Source organism: Lepisosteus platostomus, chromosome 20 (assembly GCF_059453375.1).
Source record: "Lepisosteus platostomus isolate fLepPlt1 chromosome 20, fLepPlt1.hap1, whole genome shotgun sequence".
NCBI lineage: Eukaryota > Metazoa > Chordata > Actinopteri > Semionotiformes > Lepisosteidae > Lepisosteus > Lepisosteus platostomus.
Window position 1 is genome coordinate 13,916,518 of NC_142630.1, and position 23,119 is coordinate 13,939,636.

At 42.5% G+C, this 23,119-nt stretch overlaps 1 protein-coding gene across 4 annotated transcripts in view; it reads left to right on the forward strand.

Moving 5' to 3' along the window:
• The window catches only part of necab2 (N-terminal EF-hand calcium binding protein 2), a 94,508-nt gene that overhangs the window by 39,218 nt on the left and 32,171 nt on the right, over positions 1-23,119 (forward strand). For 2 of the 4 annotated variants that reach the window (XM_088613833.1, XM_088613831.1), the window contains exons 6-7: positions 20,094-20,230; positions 20,939-21,057. In XM_088613833.1, the coding sequence (XP_088469959.1) occupies positions 20,094-20,230; positions 20,939-21,057 (256 nt within the window). Of the gene's footprint in view, positions 1-20,093; positions 20,231-20,938; positions 21,064-23,119 lie in introns of all 4 variants that reach the window. The other 2 variants (XM_088613832.1, XM_088613830.1) reach the window with 1 other exon arrangement.

Here is a 23,119-nt window from a genome sequence, read left to right on the forward strand (position 1 = left end):
CCTGTTCAGCCATTAGCCAAACATACATCTAACAGCTGGCCAAACACTCACTCATTAAAGCGTGTACACTTGTTCTTACCCACACACAAATACAAATACAGACACATGCATTCTCGGCACAATGCAGAAACACATTTTCACTTGATCAAAATGCTGACTTTCATGTTTCTGCACCCTCGCCCTGGAAAGCTCCCAGACCCTGCAGCAGTAATTAGGGATTCACTGCTGGGAATTGTAGCTGGGGAGTAAGAATCTCTTTTGCTTTTTAACAAACGCTCAGAGAAGCCGAGAAACAGCCAAGCAAGGGATTTAGAATATCAGGTAAACACAAGCTTCTTCCAGCTAATCATGGAGAATCTTGCCCGTCTCACACGGGTTATTTTTAATCTCGGTCTTCTCTTGGCATTGTTGAGGAGTGAGGCAGGGAGGGAGTGAGTTACCAGTGAGTGGACTGAAGGGGCTAAATGGTTTCCTTCTGGTGGGTTGGTTGATTGTTTGAACCAACAAGAGAGCAGTTGAGTGATGGTACACCTGCTACTGGAGAGAAGCTCCCAGGTTGCTCAGTAACCTGCATCACTCCAGACAGGACTGTTTTCCCTCACCTGTCATGAGAAACTGTCAATTTGCAATTCGTGCCATCTTTTTGCAACACTCCTGCAGTGTAAATGGCCAGCAGGCCATTCAAATTAGACCTTGTGGCATGCCTAACAAAGTGGGCTGTGCTTTGGGTTTGGGGTCTTCTCCTTTTTGCCATTTACGGCCTGGCTGTTACGGCAGAGTCATTTTCAGCAGCTGGGCGAGAGTCGTGAAGCAGGGGCTTGCATTGTTTATGGCACTTTTTTCAGTCAGCTCTACTAAAGGTGGTGCGTGAGGGACAAATAGGTATGGAAGATAAATGGCAATCTGAAAGAAGCAATTTCTGAGCCATCAGAGTGCCAACTTCTCTGTCCATCAAAGAGAAGAAACAGCGGCCTAGCCCTTTTCTGTGATTAAACCATTTGTTTTTCTTAAGCCTGCTCTCTCAGCTTGCTCCTCATGACTGAGAGTACCGTTGGTGTACTCCACTGGAACTCTCAATGCCTTTCCGCTTCAGCGCTAAATTCTTTTCTGACAACCAAACTTCCCTGAGCATTGTTCTGGTTTTGGTTGCCTACAGATAGCCTCTTGCATTCATTGTGGGGCGAAAAAGTGCGATAAAATCTATGCTTACCAATGAAGACAACTGAAGAAGAATGCACTTTGATTGACTGCCTTCGCTCTTCTTTTGAACAATTTCAAACCTTAAACTACAAGCGGAAAATAACATTTTGAGTGCTATAAATACTTCTATGCAAACGAGAAATAAGAACATTTTCCAGAACACTTTTTAATTGCCTCTTTAACAAGTGGAAAAGCCTATCACAGCCTCGGGGGACTCAAGACGCGAGTGAGGACTTCTCTCCCCCCTCCACACCATTTCCGATTTATTAAAGTAAATTTCAGCTCCCCCTGTCTGTTACCGTGAATCAGCTTTGGTGCCCAACCTGTTTTAATCAGATGCCCTCATTAGTCCCCTCCAGTGGAGATGTCTGGATCGCTCCCTTCACTGCCCAGATCTGCGCAGCGTCAGCACAGTAAATTAAATGCCCTTTTTCATGGCTCTTCCATCTGTAGCTTCTGCCTCCTCCACGTAATTGGCAAAACCTGAATGAATCAGAGTTTGATGCATCAAATAAATGCTCCAGGAGGATGCACAGCTGTTTAATCGCTGCATTATTCCGGTCGTCACCCTTTTCCTCTCCTCTCGTCTCTGGTCTTCGCTGCGGCAGGAGGGAAGGTCATTCTTAGCGTGCGCCAGACGTGCAGCTGCTGTTGTTCTTAGCTAGTGCATCAAAGAGAAAAGCACGGCTTTAAAGTTTAATGCAGCTAAATAGCAACCCCGAGCTGAAAGCAGGAGGTCGCAGCACAATGTGAGGGCAAAACAACAGTGCAGGAATGGATCCGACAGTATTGGAATTGCCTCACCTTTCACAGCATTCCCACAGCACATTAGTGCAGTCGAATGATCACATGCTCCTTATCAACTTTTAGCCACATTGTCGAGAGGTTTAATGTTGAGCTGCAGATTTAAGAGGGAACGCTTTAGAGTGAGGTACCAATATTAAGGGTTTTTGAATGCTTTATTAATGATGACCTGACAAGGGTTCATAGTCTGTTGAAAATGAATTAATTCTTAATTTAGGATTAAATAGGGGTGAACTTAAAAATGTTTGGAAATGGAATAGGTCATATCTTATACAGAGTGATTAAATTATTAACAGATGTCAGTTTGTCTTTGCTGGCATAGAATCTAGGCAGTTAATCAATTATTGAAGTGCTTCTTTGTCCCGTATAATGGAAAAGAATTCGGAGTTTTCATGTTAATGTATCACCTCGTGAAAAAAAGGTAAGAATAAAATTTACTGCAAGAGCTAGCAAATGAGTGCCTTTAAGTGTCCTCTTCATATCCCACTCCTAGTGGACATGTGCTGATCCAGCGTGGTTTCTTCACCCTGGAGAATAATCTGAGAAAACCAATAAATTCCCCAATTCCCACGACAAATACTTTTCTGGTAGTATTTTTAGTGATCCACCCCCTCACCCTACAAAAAGAAAACTGCTTGCCTGGTGAAGCAACTTCATACAAAACCAGCAGCTTTCTGCCTTGCTGAATTGAGGACACTGTCACTAGCTCACACAGAACTCCAGTTTCTTTAAAAAGGGACACATGCCCTCCACTCAAGGGATTGTGCACCGTCTAAAGAGCTGTACTGTATGTGTTAATGCAGCTGATAGGCAGCCCAAAGGAGGTGTGAGAAGGCGGAATCTAATTGCTCCTCTTTGACTTCTCAAGTCGCAGAGAACTTGAAAGGTCAAGAACAATTCCATTCTTGAGACTACATTCTTTCACCGCTCCATTTTCCCCTGTGTCTCACAGAAAGGCTCCTTTGATATTAAAAAACTATAGAAATTGCCCCCCCCCCCCAGTAGATACACACCATCCTTGTTTCTCATCGACCTCGGTGACCTAGGTTACAGGGTTTCCTAGCAACAGCTCTGTGGAGTGCCGGGTGGCCATGCGCAGTTTAAGAGGAGCTGTTACCTGAAAAACAGGGTCAGTTCATTCCTTAAAAGACATTATTGGTGTCACTGACCTGGGCACATTCCTCCTCAACATGAACACCTGTTAAGGGAAGGACTTGCCTGTGGTTCACACACAGCACTGCGCAGTACAGATATACAGCTCCTGTGGTAAGGAAGGCAGGACAGCAAACACATGAAAGTGCCTTTGCAATGACAGTTCTCTAATCAGGGAATAGGACTGGGCCAAAGCCCAGTGCTCTGTCTCTACACTGTGTCTTCTACACACTGCTGAGCCTTCATCACCTCTGTATGTGTGTACCAGTTTGCGCATGAATCTGTGGTTCTTCCAGCCAGTCTATTTTCCCAGTAAGCTCCTTTGACAGCGCTGTGTGTCATGTGTGGCTGTGTGGCTGATGTCCTGGGGTTTGGAGCCCGCTGTTCCAAACTCCAGGGGAATATCTCAAAAGGCAAATGTTTTCAGAGGCCTCAGTGCATTCTGTTTAAAGTGGCTAATTATTCTTTTAATGATTTAATTTGCCAGTGAGCAGAAGCTGGGTAATGCAGCAAAGCCCTTGAAACATTGATGCTTATGCTACATGTGGTAAACAAGGAAATATCATGGAAGCCAGGTCTGCGCCTCTGCTGTACAGGGTACTTTTGGTGCCCAGGTTTAGTGAACGTAGGACGACATCACAAATATTTCCGTGGGCCTGGAAGAAGCAGAATTGCAAGCTAACTCATTTTAAAATTCCACTCCAGCTGTGAGGCACAGTGGCAGTTAGTACTCTGCCTCAGAGCTTTCCTGTCTTGTTTCCATTTCAGACTTGGGCACACTGTGTGTGGAGTTTGCATGTGCTCTCTATGTGATGTCTTGTCAGACTCTTTTCCTCTCAACCTCCAAATGTCTAGAGTGTACACCATCTGGCTTTTTTTATAACGGGTGGCTGATGGTCGTGTGTGTGTGACCAGTCTGATGGTCATTCATCACAGTCTTATGTTCTCTTCTCCTGCTAAGATTCTGGGTGAAATTGCCATCACCTCTTCACCTCTTCATCTGTACACTTTACACTGTGTTTTCTGAGGACAGCCATCAGCACTTGTCGTTGTCCAGTGCTGCTGTAGGCGTCCAAAAGACGCTTTTCTCTGTTGTTAAATTTGTCAAGGTCGCCTTTTTATACCAACTTGTGATATCATGGGATCAGCATTAATCTCCAAACCACTGAGAATCCTGCAGCTCAGTGTCAAGGACTTCCTTTCGCTCCAGCTGCACTGAAATACAAAGCAGAAAGAATCGATGCAGCAGCGTCTTCTCCTCTGCTAGCAACCACATTGATTAGTGACAGCTTACACCACATAAAACCTAAAAACATCCACCGGCATTTTATATGGAAGGTCTTTATATAGGGAAGCAGTTAGGATCAAAGCGAACATTCGTTTTTCTGGGGGATAATAAACGTACTCGCTCTGTCTGATAAGAAGCTGATTTCCTCTCAGATGCTGTCAAGTAGTCTCAGTGGAATAGCTAGCAAGGGAGGAGGAGACAGATAGTGGTGGTTTGGTGAGGGGTTGTGTGCTGCCACTGTTTCCAACACTGAGTGGTGCTTTATTTGCCCCAGGGTGGTCCAGGGTGGTACTGGGGGGGGGGGCATGTGATGCAGGTTAGTGGAATAGACTTGTGGCTTGAGGATATTAGAAAGGTTGCAAATGAAAAGAGCCATTTGGCCCATCTAGTCTGTTTGGTCGTTAGTAGTTAATTGATCCGATGAGCTCATCTAGCCATTTCTTCAAATAAACCAGGGTGTTGGCTTCAACAACATGGCTGGGTAGCTTGTTCAGTGCTGCCACAGCACTTGTAAAGACGTGCCCCCTGTTCTCAGTTTTAAATGCACTTCCACATTTCATTTGTGCCTTCTGGTTTGTGTTTCACTGTTTCTTCTGCAGATGTCCACTGGAGTTAACTTTGTCGATGCCATTGAGGATTTTGAATGGTGTAATCAGGCCCTCCAGTAATCCGCTCAATACTTATACTCCACTAATTCCAGCACCTGGATTTGAGTATTCACCCCTTATCTGACAGCCTTTGAAAGAGGCTTCTCTCGGCACTTCTTTACCCTGTGAAATCATTCTCCTTTGTTAGACATGTCTCCCCTGTGCTGCTGTAGCTTCGTGGACTTCCTGTAAGGTCTTGAATTGGTTTAAAATAAATTAGGATCGTCTGTTTCTACAGTAAGTCATGAAACTTCCAGGATTTCTCTTTGCAATGCCAGAATGCAGAAAAAAATCTGATGCAGAAGCTTCTAAAACCGTAGGAGCTCAGCTCAGTAAGAGTCGTTCTCTGTTGTCTGCAGGGCTTCATTGACTGGGAGGTTTCTGGTTAAGAAAGATGCATGGGTCTAGTCTAAAATGCTTTGATGACTTCTGTGTCGCAATAGCTCAGGCTAGAACTCATAAATCCAGAGGATATTTGATCACTGGCTAATTTAAACCTGTGATCAAAAAGGTTTCTTTGCAATTACATGTCAGTGTTTCAATTTGCTTACAAATCTTACAGCAGTTTTATACGAGACGTCTTCATTGCACTCAGTCATTATTCTCTAAGGGCTTACTATGAAGGGCAGGGTCTTTCACTCCTGCAAAGCTGAAGGATTTTCCAGGAGACCTGCAAAGAGTAGCGCAGGACACGAGATTGCATAAGCTAATGGAGTGACCACTGTTCTTGCTTGTTCTAGGAGAAGATATTTACTGATTCTTCTCTACCCATGGTTACAGCAGTAGTCTTTAGATTTGTTAGCATCTGAATGCGATACATACAATGATCGATTTCGGAAAATGATTAGGAATTGCTATTTTTTGCAGATCGGGACGAAGGATCAAATGGCTATTGTCACATCCGGTAAAACTACCAGTCCTGCCACTTTTTAGTTTTTTTTTTTCAAACCGAGCATAGTCAGCTTTACGGCAAGATCTCAGGAAACCTGTACCTCTCTGATAGGAAGGACGCCTAAACGTACATGGCAGGATGTTAGGAGAGTTCCTATTTTTACACTCAGCTACACACTTTCCTTTCTGTTCCCATGGGGAACAATTCTTCAGATTAATGCGATGGATCAAAGATCTGTCTTTCGTGCTGTTTTAATGGGGCTCATTTGAATAGCGGGGAAGAAGAGGAGAGTGTGCGCATCAGTCTGTGATAGACTGGGGAGAAGAGGAGGAGGCTAGTGGCAAAGTGAGGAGGGTGTAGAAAAGTTTAAGAATTTCCTGTTGTTTTTTTTCTTTTCATCTATTAACAACAACAACATAACATCACTTAACCCTATACAATTTCTTGCATTAGGAATTCGTCTTTTCGCAGACCCCAGCTTGCTCTCCATGAGACACACAGACAGGGAGAGAAGCCTGGGGTCAGAGCGCAGGGTCAGCCATTGTACAGCGCCCCTGGAGCAGTTGAGGTTAAGGGCCCTGCTCGGGGATTCAGAGTAGGATTCCTCTGCCGGCTGCAGGATTTGAACCAGCAACCTTCCTGCCACAGGCACAGATCCTTAGCCACAGAGGCACCGCTCCGCCCCTGGCAGATTAAATCTGCCATCCCCGCACCCTCCATACACAGCTGCTTGAAAGTTCTAAACTTGGTTGAATTTCAGCATTGCAGGGAAAATTGCAGTACTTGCCAGAGACTGACGTTTAGACTAAGCCATTGAGGGAGAGGTTGAGAGGAAAAAAATACCAGCAGCAGAGGAGGAGAAGTACTGAGCAGCTTCAGATCCTTTACATTAAAATAAGCAAGTGTTCAGGGTTCTCCGCAGACTGCTGAGTGTTGGGTTTTAAATTCCCTTTTTGTTTTCATGTAAGGGAAGGGCTTATCCCTTCCAGAGCTATGTGGTCCCCTCCCTCCCCTGCTGAGCCTGCTCGGATCTGGAGCTGTCCAGCCTTGTGTGGTGCTGAACATGGTGTTCCTCTCTAATCCTAGTCAAATACTGCCAGAAGGGATATCCCATAATTATATCCTATACTTCCCATAAATCAGGCTTCGAGAGCAGTTTTCATGTACGTACCATTTTCTTGGGAGTAGTCAAAGGGGGGTGTAATTCGAACGTGTTTTAATTAGCTTATTCTAGAATTGCTTATGAATGTAGAGAAAACGGGGAATGATGGCTGGTACTTGCTAGAGATGTATGATGTTGCAGATGTTGGCTTTATGCTGTCTTTGATTTTTTAACTGGGTCTCATGTATACAGAAGGAAAGACTCCATTAGACATGACTTTCTGACTACAGACAAATTGCTCAGTGTGATTTATTAGGAAATTATGAGAATACAATAAGTGCCTAATTGGCATAAGATTGTGTTTGTACTGTGGTCATACGATAGAGATTAGTAAAGGATTTATTGAAATTTAGATTGTAATTAGCCAGTCATTTGAGATTAAATGAAGATTAAATCAAAAAGTATATAAGTACAAATACACTAGTAAGCATGTAAATCTTCTTTTTTGTTCAGATAGTGAAATTTATCCTTGCTGTTCTAATTAGTTTCATAAATACATAGACTTATTTTCATAATATTGGTAGGTATACGTCTGGGTAGACTGGACCAGGCCCTCTTTGAAGAAAAGCCATTGATCTGGTATTGCTACCACCCCAATCTAACCAGTGCACAGCTCAGACTCATACTAAGAAAAGTGCTTTGCGTGGACCGTATTCCCAGTCTTCATGACTGTCAATCAAGCCACTCCATTCTTAGTAAAGATAAAGAATAGCAAGTGTTCAAGGAGAAGCTGCAGCCCCCTCCCCCTGCACTGAGGGTCCCAGGGGTGCCCCTTACCAAGTCTTCAGACTCCGCCCCCCTGTGTGGCGCCTGTTCCATCATTGTCCATGGTTGTCGTGGTTACCATCACCCTGATGAAAAGCTGCCAAGCTGCAGTGTTTTGAGCCCTGGTGTTTGATAAAGAGTTCCTCAGCGACACAAAGCAGACCAGCTTTAATCAGCCTGGGGAGGTGGAGAGTATCCAATTACCTGCATACTGCGTACCTACAGTATCCACTTCCACACGCCACTACAGCGTTCGCGCTGTCTGAAATATTCACTTGCCATCCCTATGTCTATGAATTTACTAGCATGTTTCTGCTGATTTAATGCCCATACCTACTTGCCTGCCTGTGCATAAATCTATACTTTGTATGGATCTTTGTAAATATCCTCAGACATCAGACAAAACAAAAGACACGATTTGTCTCATCATGTTCTGTTATCAACTTCCCAACCAACAACCTTCAGTGTAAAGCACTTTATTTGCTTAAAGATCAATATCAAAAGATGATAACTGTCCTAGGACAGAGGCTCTTAGGAATTCAGAGAAAGCAGGCTTTAGTTTGAGAAAACCATTCCCATTATTTAATTTAATTATTCAGAATTACGCTAAAATGTTGTTATGTGTTATACTGTATATTGGTTATGGTCTGCTGGTGAATGCTGTAATTTAGTTTGGTGCAGTCCATCTTCTGTTGGCTTTAAGAGCTGAGGCTGCTCTGTCATTCACACAGGGCCAGTGAGAAAGACAGGTTGGTCAGTCCCTTAGTGTGTGTGCGTGTGTGCTTGCTTTTCTGGGTGCAGTAGCACCAAGGAAACCAGGAGATGCAGGCTGTGCTTCTAGCTGTTTCATGCTTGAGAGATAATTAGGAGACTTCATACAATATGGCAACCTGTGACTAATTTTAATTCCCACTGCCCACGGTACCGGTTTTCTGTAAATGCGGGAGGGAGAGGAGAGTGTAATCCCTATCCAAAGGCCTGACCCGGTATCCACCGCCAAAAGGTCCTCCAGTATGGAGGAAGATGCTGCTGGTTTAATTTCTGAGCTATGCTTGGAGGTAAAATAAAAAATGCTTTCATTAAATCAAAAAATATTCCATGACGGGTTTTATTCACTTTTCAGTCATAGAGGATCTCTGGGGATCTCTGGAGAGGATTGGGGATCTGCTTTCTTCATCTTTGACAGTTGTTGGATGTTTTTTCAACAGACCAGGTTCTTCCTGGCCCGTGTGTGCTCGTCTCCTCGGGGTGAAGACATGGTCCTGACAAGTATCGTCTATAATATTTAACTATGCTAATATGTACTAGGATAAACTCAAACTGATTAACCTCTGGGCTGCATTATGGGCCACAGCACCCAGTTTTGTTAGCTCAGCAGAATAAATAACAAACACAAAAGCAACCTACTAAAATCAATAACACCACCTTAAACAGTGAGTTATCACAGAACTGATCAACTGAGCCTAGAAACCAGTACTGATTTCCTCTGAGAAATTAACTGAGCTCTGCTTGCTGCAGCTCCTTCTGTTGCCTCAGTAGGAGCTCCTAGATGATACCTCAGGAGCTCCTGATTAGATGACAGGCACTTCTGTGCTTTAGCTTGCCATGCTCTTATGGAAGAAGACAATAGGAAAACATGCACCAGTCGCCTAAAGGAGCTGGAATATTGTTGAACACCACTGTATAATTCAAGCACATGTTCTACACTCTAAAACTGTCTGTTATTGATCACTTTTCGAACAGAGAATCCCTAAGGGCATACTGCATCAAAACAAGCTTGTAAAATCCGGAACAGAGGGAAAATACCAAAATGCAGAATGCGAATTAAAAGGATATTTTTAATCACACAAATTTTGTGTTGTATAAGGCAGGAGAGAAAACAGCTGAACTGCTGATGCCAGCCGAGCATGGTAAAACCTAATTGGATTCCTTCTCTTTGTTGTTAAATTTAAGATTGAAGCTTCAGCAACTATGAAACATTTATGCTTCTCAAAAGCTTGTCAGGGGGTGGGCAGAACTGAACTGTTTTTTCTTTCTTTCTTTCTTTCTGATGGTTCAATAAGTAGGACTTAACGAGGCGCTGAATTATCCGAGCAAGGCGAAATTAATTTTCCAGCTGTGGCTTCAAAGGATATTTTGTTTCGTATCAAAGGCTTGTGTCTGCAGAAATAATTATGCTTTCTTGCACTGCAGTAAAGTAACCTGTGACTTGACCATGGTTTTCAGTGGCTGATGCATCTCAGTTATAATAGTGAAAACTCGTTAAATAGTTCTGAATCTTTTTCAGCAAGCTGACATCTATAGATCATTCCATTCAACTTTGAGATTGGGTGTCTGTAGGCAAACTTCCATAATATACAGATAAATGTGAAGATCAGAAGAGCGAGTTTAAAAGGCTTTGGTTAGTGGATTTTTATCTTTCAACTTAAAAAAAATTAACACAGATCATCCTAACTGTGCTTGACTGGCAGAAATGTAATTTACATTCAATAATGTTCTCTCTCTTTTAGTTCTGTGCGGTGGCGTACGTACAGAACATTAACTCTTGTTTGTGCTTGCTTAACCATTAAGATGGAAAATGTGGAAATTATGCCATGAAAAAAACACCATATCTCAACCCTTGTTCTTTTCTGTAGATTTCATGAAACGCTTGATTATATTTTGATTGCCAAGTAACTGGATGATGTTCCTACCCTAAAATTACCATTTGCTCTAGACTAAGCATTCAGATACAGAAATATGAAGAAATTGTTCTGTGAAATGCCGATGTTATCTTAGACTAGTGCACAATAGATTCAATGTACCTTTTTTTAAGGTCTTCAGATGGTTTCAGCTGTTCCTAATTTTATCTGTGGTGTGTCATAACTTATGTTATAGAGGAGTTACACGTGATGATATTTATTTTGTTTAATATAAATATTATATGTGCATTCAGTATTTTATCAATGCATGTCAGTATAATTTAATATGCAGGATCAAGGAAGCCAGCGAAGAAACTATTTTTTCTAGTTTTGTCCTTTTCTTGTTCTGTGGTTATCCTGATTCCTAAAGACCAGGTGTGACATTGACGACTGTACGTAGTATCAGGGATTGTCGAGAGTTGTAATGTTCCAAGGCAGCACTTTATTAGAGTGTGGATTTAGTTCAGGTAGCAAAACCCCTTGCATGTCATTGATTATCTCCCTGAAACACATTGTGGAAAAGCTATTTAGTGTTGCCCCATGTCGCCTGTGCCAGAAGAAAAAAACTCAGCTCCTGTCCTGGTGACTACTACATATCCAGATCACATTAATCTGACGGGCTAGAAGTGTCAGGCTCAGTCACTGTCCATGCTTTAGTGCTAGGCTGCGCTCCTTGATTCCTGTATTCAGTTTTCTTCTTACCAATGGCTTTTTTCCTCACACGAGTAATAATCCATAATTATGTATTCATGTCTTGGAAGCAGAGAACTTGGTGGCATAAAATGAGTAGCAGGCTTGATTCTAGTGCAGGTCTGCAGTCACTGGCGCTCCTATTTTGCATCTCAATATTCCCTTTATTTCAGAGGGATGTTCAGTGTTTAGAGCTGGGGTCAGAATCATTAACTTTGTGTGACTGTAAAGGGGGGCTTTTCTTTCTTACAGTAATGCTCATAATCATTAACCCTGTCTGCTGTACTTGTTTCTCTGTCAATTCATGCAGCAACACTGTCATTTTGATTACAGGATGTTTAGATAAAGGGGGTTGCTTTGTGACCCAGTCAAAGAGAGCACAAAAGATTTACAGAAATAGAATGTACTCCCCATCCTCTGCCATCCAGAGAAAGCGCTCAACACAAAGCAGGCTAATTCAGATGATTAAAATTGCTTTAAAAGGGCGGCAGTGATTATAATTCCAGATTTTGTTTTTCAGCGTTTATAGCATCTATTAATTGTAATGTAATTCGTTGTCACTCGTTTACATAATAAACTTCTAGTGCTCTCTGACAGGATTGGGATAACTCTCCAGTGTCTAAAGTGTTTAAAGTCTTTTTGTCCCGTTGTAAATACAAATGACTATTTGCACAGATTCACTCGAATCAAATGGTCACTTAATTGGTCTGTATTACTACTATTTCCTGGTCTTTAGACACTGTTGTGTCAAACAAATGACAGCAATTCGGGTGTCCGTGCAGCAGAAGTCTTCCTTATTACATATGCATATGGGAGCATAGCTGTTACAGGCCAGACTCAAAGAAGTATTACAAAGAGTGGTCTTTTGATACAGTAAGGTCTGTAAAACCTGTCCATAAACGGGATTTGACATTGGCTGTGCACGTGAAGAGCACTCAAGCAAATTCCTCATTGTTTTTGTAACTCTGCCAGGAACATAAGGCAGTTATGCCTTGCGACATAACATACGTTGACAATTCAGCATATATAGACAAAAGCAGAACCGTTGGAGTGGAAAGTTACAAGATACAAAGTGTTTAAAATATAAAAGACTTTTTACTTCAACCTGGCGTCTCCAGCAGTCCAGACCAGACCATTATAGCTTTGGATAAGTTAAGAAAATTGAGGGTTTTCACAGCACTAAATCATCAGTAGCAAAGATTGAAAGACTGCAGGGCTTATCAGTAATAGCTCCCATTGTTAAGCTTTTTAATACAGCCTTCTGCTTCAAAAGGACAGACCTGCACTTTCCAGCAATTTGAGGGAGAGTCACATGGGCAAGCTGTAAAGCATTGCTCTCAATGGCTTGGTTTGTCATTTTGTTCTCTTTAACTTTTATCATTGTGGGGAAAAAAAAACAATTCCCTGTTATGGGGCTCCCAAACCACTCAACCAGTGAAAACGTTCTCTCCCAAGAGAACGTTGAGACTCTGTGGTCCTGATGTCACTTGTTTGATCCTGGATCCTGATGATAGCCAACTGTGGCCTGGATTCCCTGAGCAATAGTACGGAGTGGGCTCAACAATCCGACTGAAACCAGAAACAGCGACCCCAGAAGCTTCCCCTTGCACTTCCTGGTTCCCGGTGATGTCATTGAGGGACGTGCCTCCCCTCCAATCAGCACGGCTCCTCCTGTATGGTGTTGCAGAGCTCGTAGTTTGCTAAAAGGAGAACTTGGTCAATGGGCAGGTGAGTCACTGAGACCCATCTATGCTTCCTCATTCACTCTGTGAGGGTATAGGGGTCACCGCTGTGAACCGAGACACATATTCTTTTCATTTGAGACACAAAAATTGTAATTTTCAATTATAATTAAGGTGGGTATATAAGGAGACAAATAGTTTGCAATTCCCAGCTTTGCCCAGCTTTATGTAGAATCTGAAACATTTTATTTTCCAAGTAGACCATTTTTAGATTTTATTTCTGGCTCTGCAGAGGGGCAAGAATAAACCAGGTCAGTGCTTTTCCTTCTTTTCCCGGCTTTAATCAGGGAAATTGGACCATCTCAACATGAAAAAAAAAATAGCTAGCAATTTCCAGAAGGTAGACATCTATTACTCGACAAAAGCAATTGGTCTCCTTTATTCAAGAGGTAAGATTACAGCCTAAAGAGATCAAAATGCTTTTTAGGCACTGAGAGCTGACCAGGGCAGGCACTAAAAACTATTCGAAAATATTTTTCAAGTACAGATTCCGATTTCTGTTAGGTGCAAATAAAGCACTTGTTAGAAATCTCTCTGAATCTGGAAGTGGTAGAAGTCACTTCCTCCAGCTTAATCTCAGCTCAGTAATTTCCGCAGCCTCCTTGTCTCAGCATGGGCTAAAGGGTTTTATTGTTATGTGGGCTTGCAGTTGTTGTACAAGCACTCAAGGACTGTACAGCCATCACAGGAAACAGCTTCCGTGTCCTCATAAGGTTTCAGAAGCAGTCAGTCTTCAGACTGAGACATCTGATGGGAAGAGTCTGTACCTTTAAAAGAATGAAAGCAAAAGGTGGACAACAAAACAAGCTGTGAGATTAAAGACACATTATAGGAAGTTTAATAATAATAATAATAATTGCTTACACTTATATAGCGCTTTTCTGGACACTCCACTCAAAGCGCTTTACAGGTAATGGGGACTCCCCTCCACCACCACCAATGTGCAGCATCCACCTGGATGATGCGACGGCAGCCATAGTGCGCCAGAACGCTCACCACACATCAGCTAACAAAAAAACACATCAGCTAACATCAGTTTACAAACCAAACCTCAGGAGAGAAGACAGCCAACTTACCTAACGTCCTGCAGGGAGTGGAAAGGGATACTATCAAGTTCTTCCTTAGAAAGACACTTCAGTACTTAAAACAGAGACAGTGTTTCAGCTGTTTTATCCTCAAGGTCAGGCTGTTGTCTCTCAGCCAAGCAAGTTTGAATCAAAGATAACTGTAACCAGCTCTGCTTCTGTCCCAATACAGCAACCAAGAGCGCTAAGCTGTGTGCTGCTGAATGGTTCTCCTGAATGTGCAGTCTACAACATTTAGTTCAATAGGGATTGCCCCCCTGCTGTAAAGAAGAAAAATAAATCCTGCAGTCTTTTTTGTGTTTGTGTTTTCAGAGCTGTGATTTAAACCCAGGCATTAAGAACAGGTTTTGAGGGCTGTTTGGTGTGATTTCCGAAGTGAATAGACATCCTGCCTGAAAAAGATTATCCTTTAATTCAGCTCCAAACCCCACTTCAATTGATCCTTTTTGAGTCCTGCTCCTTTTTTCCCAGCTAGGTTCATTCCTGGCAGCCCCCAATCATTTATCTGACACAGGTTTGTATCAAAAGACCAAGTTCTAGGGTGGTACTAAGAAGCGTGAAAGAATTAAATAAGTATTAGCTTTCACTAATCTCGTGATTGTAGCTGGCTAGACTTAGGTTCCATTTAAGACGACTTATCCCAAATACAGGACTTTAAGCTTCCTTAACACAGGACCCCCTTTTAAGAACAAATAAGTACAAAGAGGTGTAAGTGTGTTGGCATTTCGTGTAATTATATCAGCCGAGGAAGAATGTCACAGGGTCAGATATCATTTTCTCAGTAATGGCATTTGTGCCTCATTTCAGTTTGCCTGCTAATCTCAGGAACTGTCTGGGAAAAAAAGCAGTGTAGAGACATGCTTACCTCAATATATTGAAGTTACAGTAGGTCAAACATGCACACACTGAACAAATCAATTGATTATTTATTGATTGAACGTCTCTGATTTGGATTGCATTTCAATAACTTGGTTTGACACCTAAGACAAGGAGAAAGCACACAAGAGGAAAAACATGTTTATCGACCAGGGCAAACATGTTTGTGGAAAGGAAGCTGTTAAATCAGAGCATTTGTATCCTATTAATTGTATCCTAGCAACAAGAATAGATCTGAAGGGATGATATATTGTTTTATCACAAGGTAACCAGATCAGTAAAATCTGCATTATCTTTTGTACAAATGCTAACGTTATGTTTTAACCTTGGGGTTCAGTTTTCAGACACCCAACAGAGGTGTTTGTATACTTTTTTGAGTGAGTGGCACAACCAGTTGTGATCATTGAGTATATTTCTTCAATGCCAGCAGTCAGAAATGATGATCCTCCTCTTCAAGTCTCTGCATCTGAGCCAGTGCTCGTTTTCAGCTGTTTTTACAGCCTTGACATTCCCTGCTGATAGGGGGGGCTTTATTTGCACGAATATCCCAAGCACTTTCTATTTTTACCAAGCAACACAATTCAGTCCTCTCTCCTTCACAATTTGTGTTTTAAAAACTGGACCTAAAAGGCAATAAAAAAAGGTAAAAAACCCAAGTTGTCTGAATAAATCTCCTAATAACTGCACAGGTTCCCAGGGGAGCAATAGCTGGGGTTATTAAGTCCATGAGATGAGAGATAAGGCCAGATGAAGCACATTACTAAGATTGATTATATTGATTATATTCACATTAGTGTGAGTGAATGAGCATCCTGTCATGCGGATCAGAGACTACAGCCACTCTGAAGGCTGGCAAATGACAATCAGTCCTGCTGCTGTTCACGTAGGGGGTTTGCTTGGAGTTGTCAGAAAACACAGAAGCACCGCTTCATTGAACCTGAGTGTGTTTGCAAGGCAGCCTGTATCCACATGTTGTGCCTTTATTGTTGCTGAGTTTGGACGGGTGGCCTTCTTGGGGAAAACGGTCTTTTCACATTTAGCCACTTTTTTCACCACAGCTGAAGAAAGAAGGCAATCGGCTGAAACCGGCACATTTATCACACTATGTTTTAAGACCATGAGGACTTTTGTAAGCAAGATGAGGCTACTTGCTTGGTTGGAGATTCGAAATTCCTCCTTATTCCTTTCTGTGTGGAGGATAGTCACTCTGCAATTCATGCGGTTTGATGAAAGGACACGTCTTTACACCTGATAATCTTAATTCTCCAGGAAAAGCTTGTTGGTTGTCTCCAAGCCCCCTTTCTCCTCTGTGGTCTTATCTGGTGAAAACAAAGCTTCTTCACCATGCCAGGTGATCTTGGGATGTGGTCATTTGCCCTCCTCTGTCTGCAGGCTCACATAGACTGTATTCCTAGTCCAGAGCCGCAGAGAACACACTGGACCATTGGAAAGATAGGTGTCAGTCCATAGCAGGCAGGGTTTCTTCTGATAACCATGACTATCTAGGGCCTCAGCAAGGCCTGATCATCAGACATGCTATCTGTGCCTCTGTTAATAAATAAAACTGCCTCCTATTTATCATTAGACTTTTAATCTAGCAAAGTGCATCAATTAAGTGCGATTATGTCTGGTCATTATTAATTATCTACGGAGACTGTTGCACTTTTGTCCTGTTTTTTTTTTATTAAGAGCATTGTAGTTAATAGATTGTTTTTCCACATAAGCGTTTAATCAAAGACCTGCTGTGCTAATTTGGCAGATAGCAGACAGTGGCTAGAAGATGAGCTAATTCTCAAAAGCCTTTCGATCCTCACTGCACTTCGGTCGTATATACAGTATCTTGCTTGTGCTCCAGACTCACATCGCGCTTTGTCACGACAGCAGTGAGCTCTTCTGTTCATGAACACCATCATCTTTTCATTCATCATTTCAAGGCACTTCATAGGAAAAAGCATTTTGATGTCTCTCCCATGCTCCTTTTAAAAAAAAATGTTATTGCATGAATAACAGCTCATTTTGTCATTTAGTCCAACCAGACCAGAGAGATACAGAAAGCAGTGTAATAGATTTATCTGTGAAAAGGATCAATCCCCCTGTCTCTGGCTCAGACAAATGAGTAGGAAGACGTCAGTCTGAAACCTCTAGCTCAGCCTCTGCATTAGAGTCATTGTTCATGTCTTGTATTGATTCCTTGGCGCATTGCTCTTCAAAAAGTGTAGGTGTGTATGTAATCTGTTTGTATGGTGAAACAATAATAAATACAGTAAGTATTGTTACATCGCTGAGTGGTGTGACCATTAGCACCACAGCTCCGAGGTTGGGGGTCTGATTCCAGACTGGGGCATCTTCTGTCTCTCTGTGTTCCTGTGAGCTTTCTTTAGGTGCATTTTGGGTTTTTCAACACCTTACTAAGTTCTGCTGGTCCATGTGTGCCCTGTGACGGAGAGGTGTTCTGTCCAGGATATTCTCCAGCTTTGAAATAAGCTAAGGTCGGATAGTGCAAGCGTGGTTGAAGGCTATGTATGTATGACTATGGCTAGGCTCCATAGATTAGGCTCACCTCTGTGACTGCCCCAAGAGACAGGGGCAAAATGCCTGCTGCCTTTAAAGAATAGCTCGCTCATTCATCACATTGCAGATGAAACACGGTCAAATAGAGGCAAGATGACCAATGAGCAGAGCCCTGATATTCATTAAAGGACTGAGTGCGGTATTCAGTAGGACTCCAGCTATCTGGTGTCTGAGGCTGTGTTTCAAAAAAGCAGGGTCTCTGTACAATCAGAAAAGTACACTGTTGTGCTTTCATTTCCTCAGTATTTTGAATTATTTTTTTTTCCTTAGAAAAATAGTTCACTGGCACAGCTAAGCATTAGAGTATTCAATATATTTATATATCCTGAATAAGTGTGCTACAGTGCTATGTAAAATAACAAAACAAGAACAAAGCAAGCTGTTCCCCCACGTTTAAAAAAGAATATGGCTCACACATTTTGCTTCAAGCCTCTTCATAATCCTCCTGCTGAGGCATGTTATCTCCTCAGGGACAGACACAGCTCAAGCCTTTTACTCAGCACCTGTTGCTTGGCTTCTGTGCAGCCTCTTTGTTCACAGCATTTCCTCTGCAACTCCTCTGGCCATTTCAGTGGGTGGAATTATACCAGCATGGATGCAGCTTTCAGACTGGTGCCACACAATCGCTTATGTGCACTGATAATCTTTGAGCCACATACTGTTCAAGCCATAATTCATAGGCCTGTCCCTCTGTACTAAGCAGTTTTTCCACCTTGCAATTATCCGGTCTTAAATGGAATGTGAAAAAAGACATTGTCAGCAGGAAGTGAAAGCTTGTGGGACGTGCTGCAGACAAATGCAAGAAACATGAGTGTCTGCTAGCCCAGAGCATTCATGCACTCACGTCCTTATAGACTCATACAGGGTTAACACCTGCTGGGAGCGTTGTCTCCACCTCTGCTGGGTCAGACCCCATACTGGTTCTTCAGTCCCACACTCTGCTGCTTTTGGATTAGAGTTAGAAGGGGGTGTGTTGCCATTTTGCATGATCAGAAAGGCATAGATCTTCTGAACCCCTCGGTTCAAAGAAAGCTTCTACCCCACAGCCATAAAACTCCTCATCTCCACCTCTTAAATCTCTCTACCCCTACTGACACGCTGCTGTTTCTTCACTCAGAATATTGCCACTGCTTGAAATTTGCACATTGTTGCTATCTGGATGCTGTTTAAGATGCCGTGTTCCTGTCTCCAACAATTTGTGATGTCATGTACTATGCCTTCTGTTTTGTCATTTGTCATGTGAGGAGACATCTGACAATAAATATGAAATGTGGCCATGAAACTTGAAAGGTGGATTAAGGCTATCCTAGAGTTAGGATCATTTTTGTGCTGCAGCTCTGTTTTCTTCAAATGAATTACATGTTAGTAAAGGTAGCTCTAGCTCAGCTTCGACTGCCTTAAACTCCTTAGCAAGGGGCACTAGGGCAGGGCCAAGCCAGGAATGTTTCACAGCCAAAGACCCCCCAGTAGACAATAATGTCTAAGATATTAAACCTCCAAACAGCTGTGACAACAGAAAAAGCTGAACACATTTTTGCTGAATAGTGGAATTGTTTATTTACAGAATGCAGCACTCAAAAGCCTGAACTGTTGTGCACTATCCAAAAGATATGTGCTTTTACATACAGTTGTGATGGTTGCAACCAGGTGCATGGACTGGACATCACTTTACTTGAAAATGTTGCACTGCAGCGTATCGCACAGATAGTATGAGCATTATTAACATTACGAGTGTTGCTTGAATCAAAGAAGATGCTTAGAACTGCAGCTGTGCTGTGAAATCCGAAGGGGTTGAGATGCGAGTCTGAGCATTGTTTCTATCCTCACCATGCAGTCCTGTTGACGAGAGGAAAACAATCTCAGTCAGTGTGCTCCAGAGTCAAGAGCCCAGCTCCATCATTCGTGGTCAGGCTTTTCTTATGCTTGATACTTTGTGATTGTTTCGCGTGCCAGAGACTCTTCTTTTCTTTCAGAGGGCCTGCATTGCAAAGCTCAGAGGTGTAATTTCAGAACAGGAACAGGCGACGTGTTTCCCCGTGTGGTCAGCAGGAAAGAGCTCTTTGGCTTGGCTCGTCTTCGTTGGGAAATGTATCCACCCTGGGCTGCTCTGCAGCGAGGTGATGAACGGAGGGCTCATGTGGTCTCCTCTGGGAGTAATTAATGCAGAAGGGGATAGTGTGTGGAAGGAGCTAGGATTGCGCTCAAGTGTGCATCAGTACTTGATTGCTTAAAGATTGTCTCTGTGAAGGTGCAGCATCGCTGACAGGATCCTGCAGCCCTGTGGCAGCTAGAGCTAACTGGTGCACTTTCCAAACTCAAGTTTGAACTTTTCTTTTCCCTTTCCCTGCCCTGTGTTATCCTTCACTAGAGTAAGCATGCTTTTCTTTTCCAGGATTTAGCTGCGTGCTTTGGTTTCTAGAACACATGCTGTATATCCGCAGTTCCGCCTGTGAGGAATTTCAGGATGTGGTAAGCGGCTTGATCGAGGAAAGTAAGACAAAGGTTTTGACCACTTTTTTGTCTCCGATATGTTCCTAGGTGTACGAGCGAGGCACCAATGTGGACCAGTTTGTGACCCGCTTCCTGCTGAAGGAGTCGGCCAATCAGATTCAGTCCCTGCTGAACTCTGTGGAGAGCGCAGTAGATGCCATTGAAGAGCAGTCCTCCCAGTCAGGGTGAGCCAGGATAGGCCGTTGAGACTCAGGGGGCGTGTCAAAACTGCTAAGCCCTGCATCTCAGGAGGCTGGATCTTTGACGCAGGGGGCGTGTCCTAACTGAGTGGGCTGCACCTTTCAGGCTTAGTGGGTGTGTCCAATTGCCTTTGCAGTGTTATTCTGTGAAACAGGGTGTCAGCACAAAATAAAACTAATGTAAATGTATTTGAAATAATGAACCGGGTATTTTAATGCCAGGCAAATTAAACCTATTCATCTATCCATCATTCATACCTGCTATATCCTACAAGGCACAAGGCAGGACTTCCAACCCATCTAATAGTCAAATTCTTTAAAATTATTAATCCATTGTGATAGCTGTCTTTTTGGCCATTGAAGTTATGACCCATCATCACAGAATATTCATGAGGCAGAGGATAAATGATTATGGGATTTTTTAAAGAATTGAAAATTAACATAACATTAATGCCAGCAGAAACACAGGATTTAAGAACTGTGAAACATGTAAAATATGAGAGCTACATTTGCTACTACCAAACTGAAGGAATGAGATGTTAGATGTAATAAATGCCAAAACCTTGACATTTTCTGGTACAAAAGACAAGTTATTTGACAGAACCTCATCAGCTTTGGGTAGGCTTTCTTCTTTCTCCTTTTTTATAATAACAACAGCTAAGAGTATAATGAATTTGCTCTCCTCCCACACAGACACTACCCCAGCAGGGGGGGTCACCGTATAGCAGATACCAGGTACGAGAGTCCTGTCCCGGAGTACCCCCCGAACAACAGAGTCACCACCAAAGAGGCCAAGAAGAACATCCAGACCGGTAAAGGTACACCTTCTCTCACTCTTTCCTGTTCTGCACACAGGCTCCTGATCAAGCTATTTGAAAACACTCCTGCTGTGCCTGCACTGCCATTGTTGCTGAACGCTGTACACAGTGATCACTAGGGTTTGGACTGAGGGCAGGATTGAAGCTGTATATAGAGCTCCAGGCAGGTCAAAGGTTAAGGTTGTGCCTGTGGACATAACAGAAGTTGCAGGGGACTCTTGGAGAGTTTTTAAGAAGACAGATCAAGGATGTGCAATTTGACTGTAGTGATAGTTTTGTACATGTAGAGCTGAGCAATAAACTGTAGCTTCCTTTTTGCATATTCCTTCCGTTTTTGCATATGCCCATCTGATTAATTAAATTCAATGTGATTAAAGCCCCCCTCTAATATGGACACTGCCTCGGGGCTTTGGGTAATTTATTTCCGTACTTAAAGTATCCCCTCCTCCAGATAATTATAATTTACTGCAGTAAACCTCTGCAGTTTTTCTTGTTCAAATTACCCCCAAACAGAAATGACTTAGTGTTACTGGCAACATGGACTCCTTCATTAGATTGTTTTGTTTTAATGTTAGAATGGATCTCTTTAATAACTATTGCCTTTTCAGACTTGTGGAGGAGACAGTTGCCTTTCAGAGTTCTCTCATTTAGAACATTGCAGTCAAATAAATTTGGCTTTTAGCTAATTGGCCATAGTCGCCGGCAGGAGACAGACAAGAGAATATATCTGTGAGGCACTTAATTGCAGCAACTTTGTCTGGTCCGAAAATGACTCAATTTCAGGAAGAATGATGTATAAGGAGACTGCTCAAAATGCAGTCTGTGTCTGGTCGTTTTTTGTTTCTTCCATTTAGTAAGCATTGGTATCAGAGCTGAGTCAAGTTCCCTTTAAGAAATGTTTATCTACAGTTGGAAAAAAAATAGGATTCCAGTATTTATTAGGGCTGGGCTAAAGCTTTTACTGAAGTTGTCATAATTAAGTCACATAAAATGAGCTTTCAAACACATCTTTTGTATGAAAATGGTAAATAAAATACTTTTGGGTAGGACTTTTTATAGCCACGGGGATGTGTCTCATGTTTCTGTCAGTTTTTAATAAGATTAATTCTAAAGGAAATAGGAAGAAGGTCCTTCTGGCTCCAACTTCACAAATGAAATGCAGCAGTTTGGTTACAGAGACAGATGTAAATGAATCTCTTTGTAATGCAGCACATTTTTTTTCTCATATTATTTTTGTTTTTTTTCTTTCCTTTAAATGCCGTGTACAAAGCAGGATTTTTTTGACATACTTGCATGAATTGCAGCCTCCCTCGACGCCATTTTAAGGATGTGGTGTGCTAGTCACCTGCAGTCAAAGGCCGTTAATTAAATGTAGAATTGACCCGATAGTACAGGATTACTGCACTGTCTAAACTAAACCCACTTTATCAACATGTGGCCCAGTGCACTGCAGTGTTCTGGTAGTAATGGTCTACAATTTAATATTACATGTCTGTGATATAAGGACCTTTCCTTAGTGAGCCCATACATTTGCAGATTGAGATGTCTGAGGGCACATTTAATAGGTCCTGTTGCTGTTTAGTGCAGCCATTGTAACTGCAGATCTGAACTGCTATCTAGCTAACCTGGCGTGTGCCTTGTGTGGTAACTGCAATGAGGACTGGAACAACTTCAGGTGATGTCTCTCCAAGGGAAGATGAGCCGAGGGAGTGTATCTGTTAATACCTGGCTTCTCATCTCCTTGCAGTGTTTTTAACTTCTCCCCTACAACTCGATTCAACATCTGTAGGCATTCAATTCTGTTATCTGTTCCCTGGAGAACTGTCAAAGCAGTCACCTGCCACGTCTGCTTCAATACACAAATCCCTGTTCTTCGCCTGCGTCTGTCCATCAATAGTTTTCATTTCCTTTTAATAGTGCAAGCAAGGCACAAGAGCACCTGCGTGGTATTCTATCGCTTTTGGCCCTTCATTTTGTCACTCAAGGCTCATCAGCTCTTTGAAGATTGTTTGCATATCTTAAAGCTTGTCACATGGGTCACGTTTCTGTTGAACTT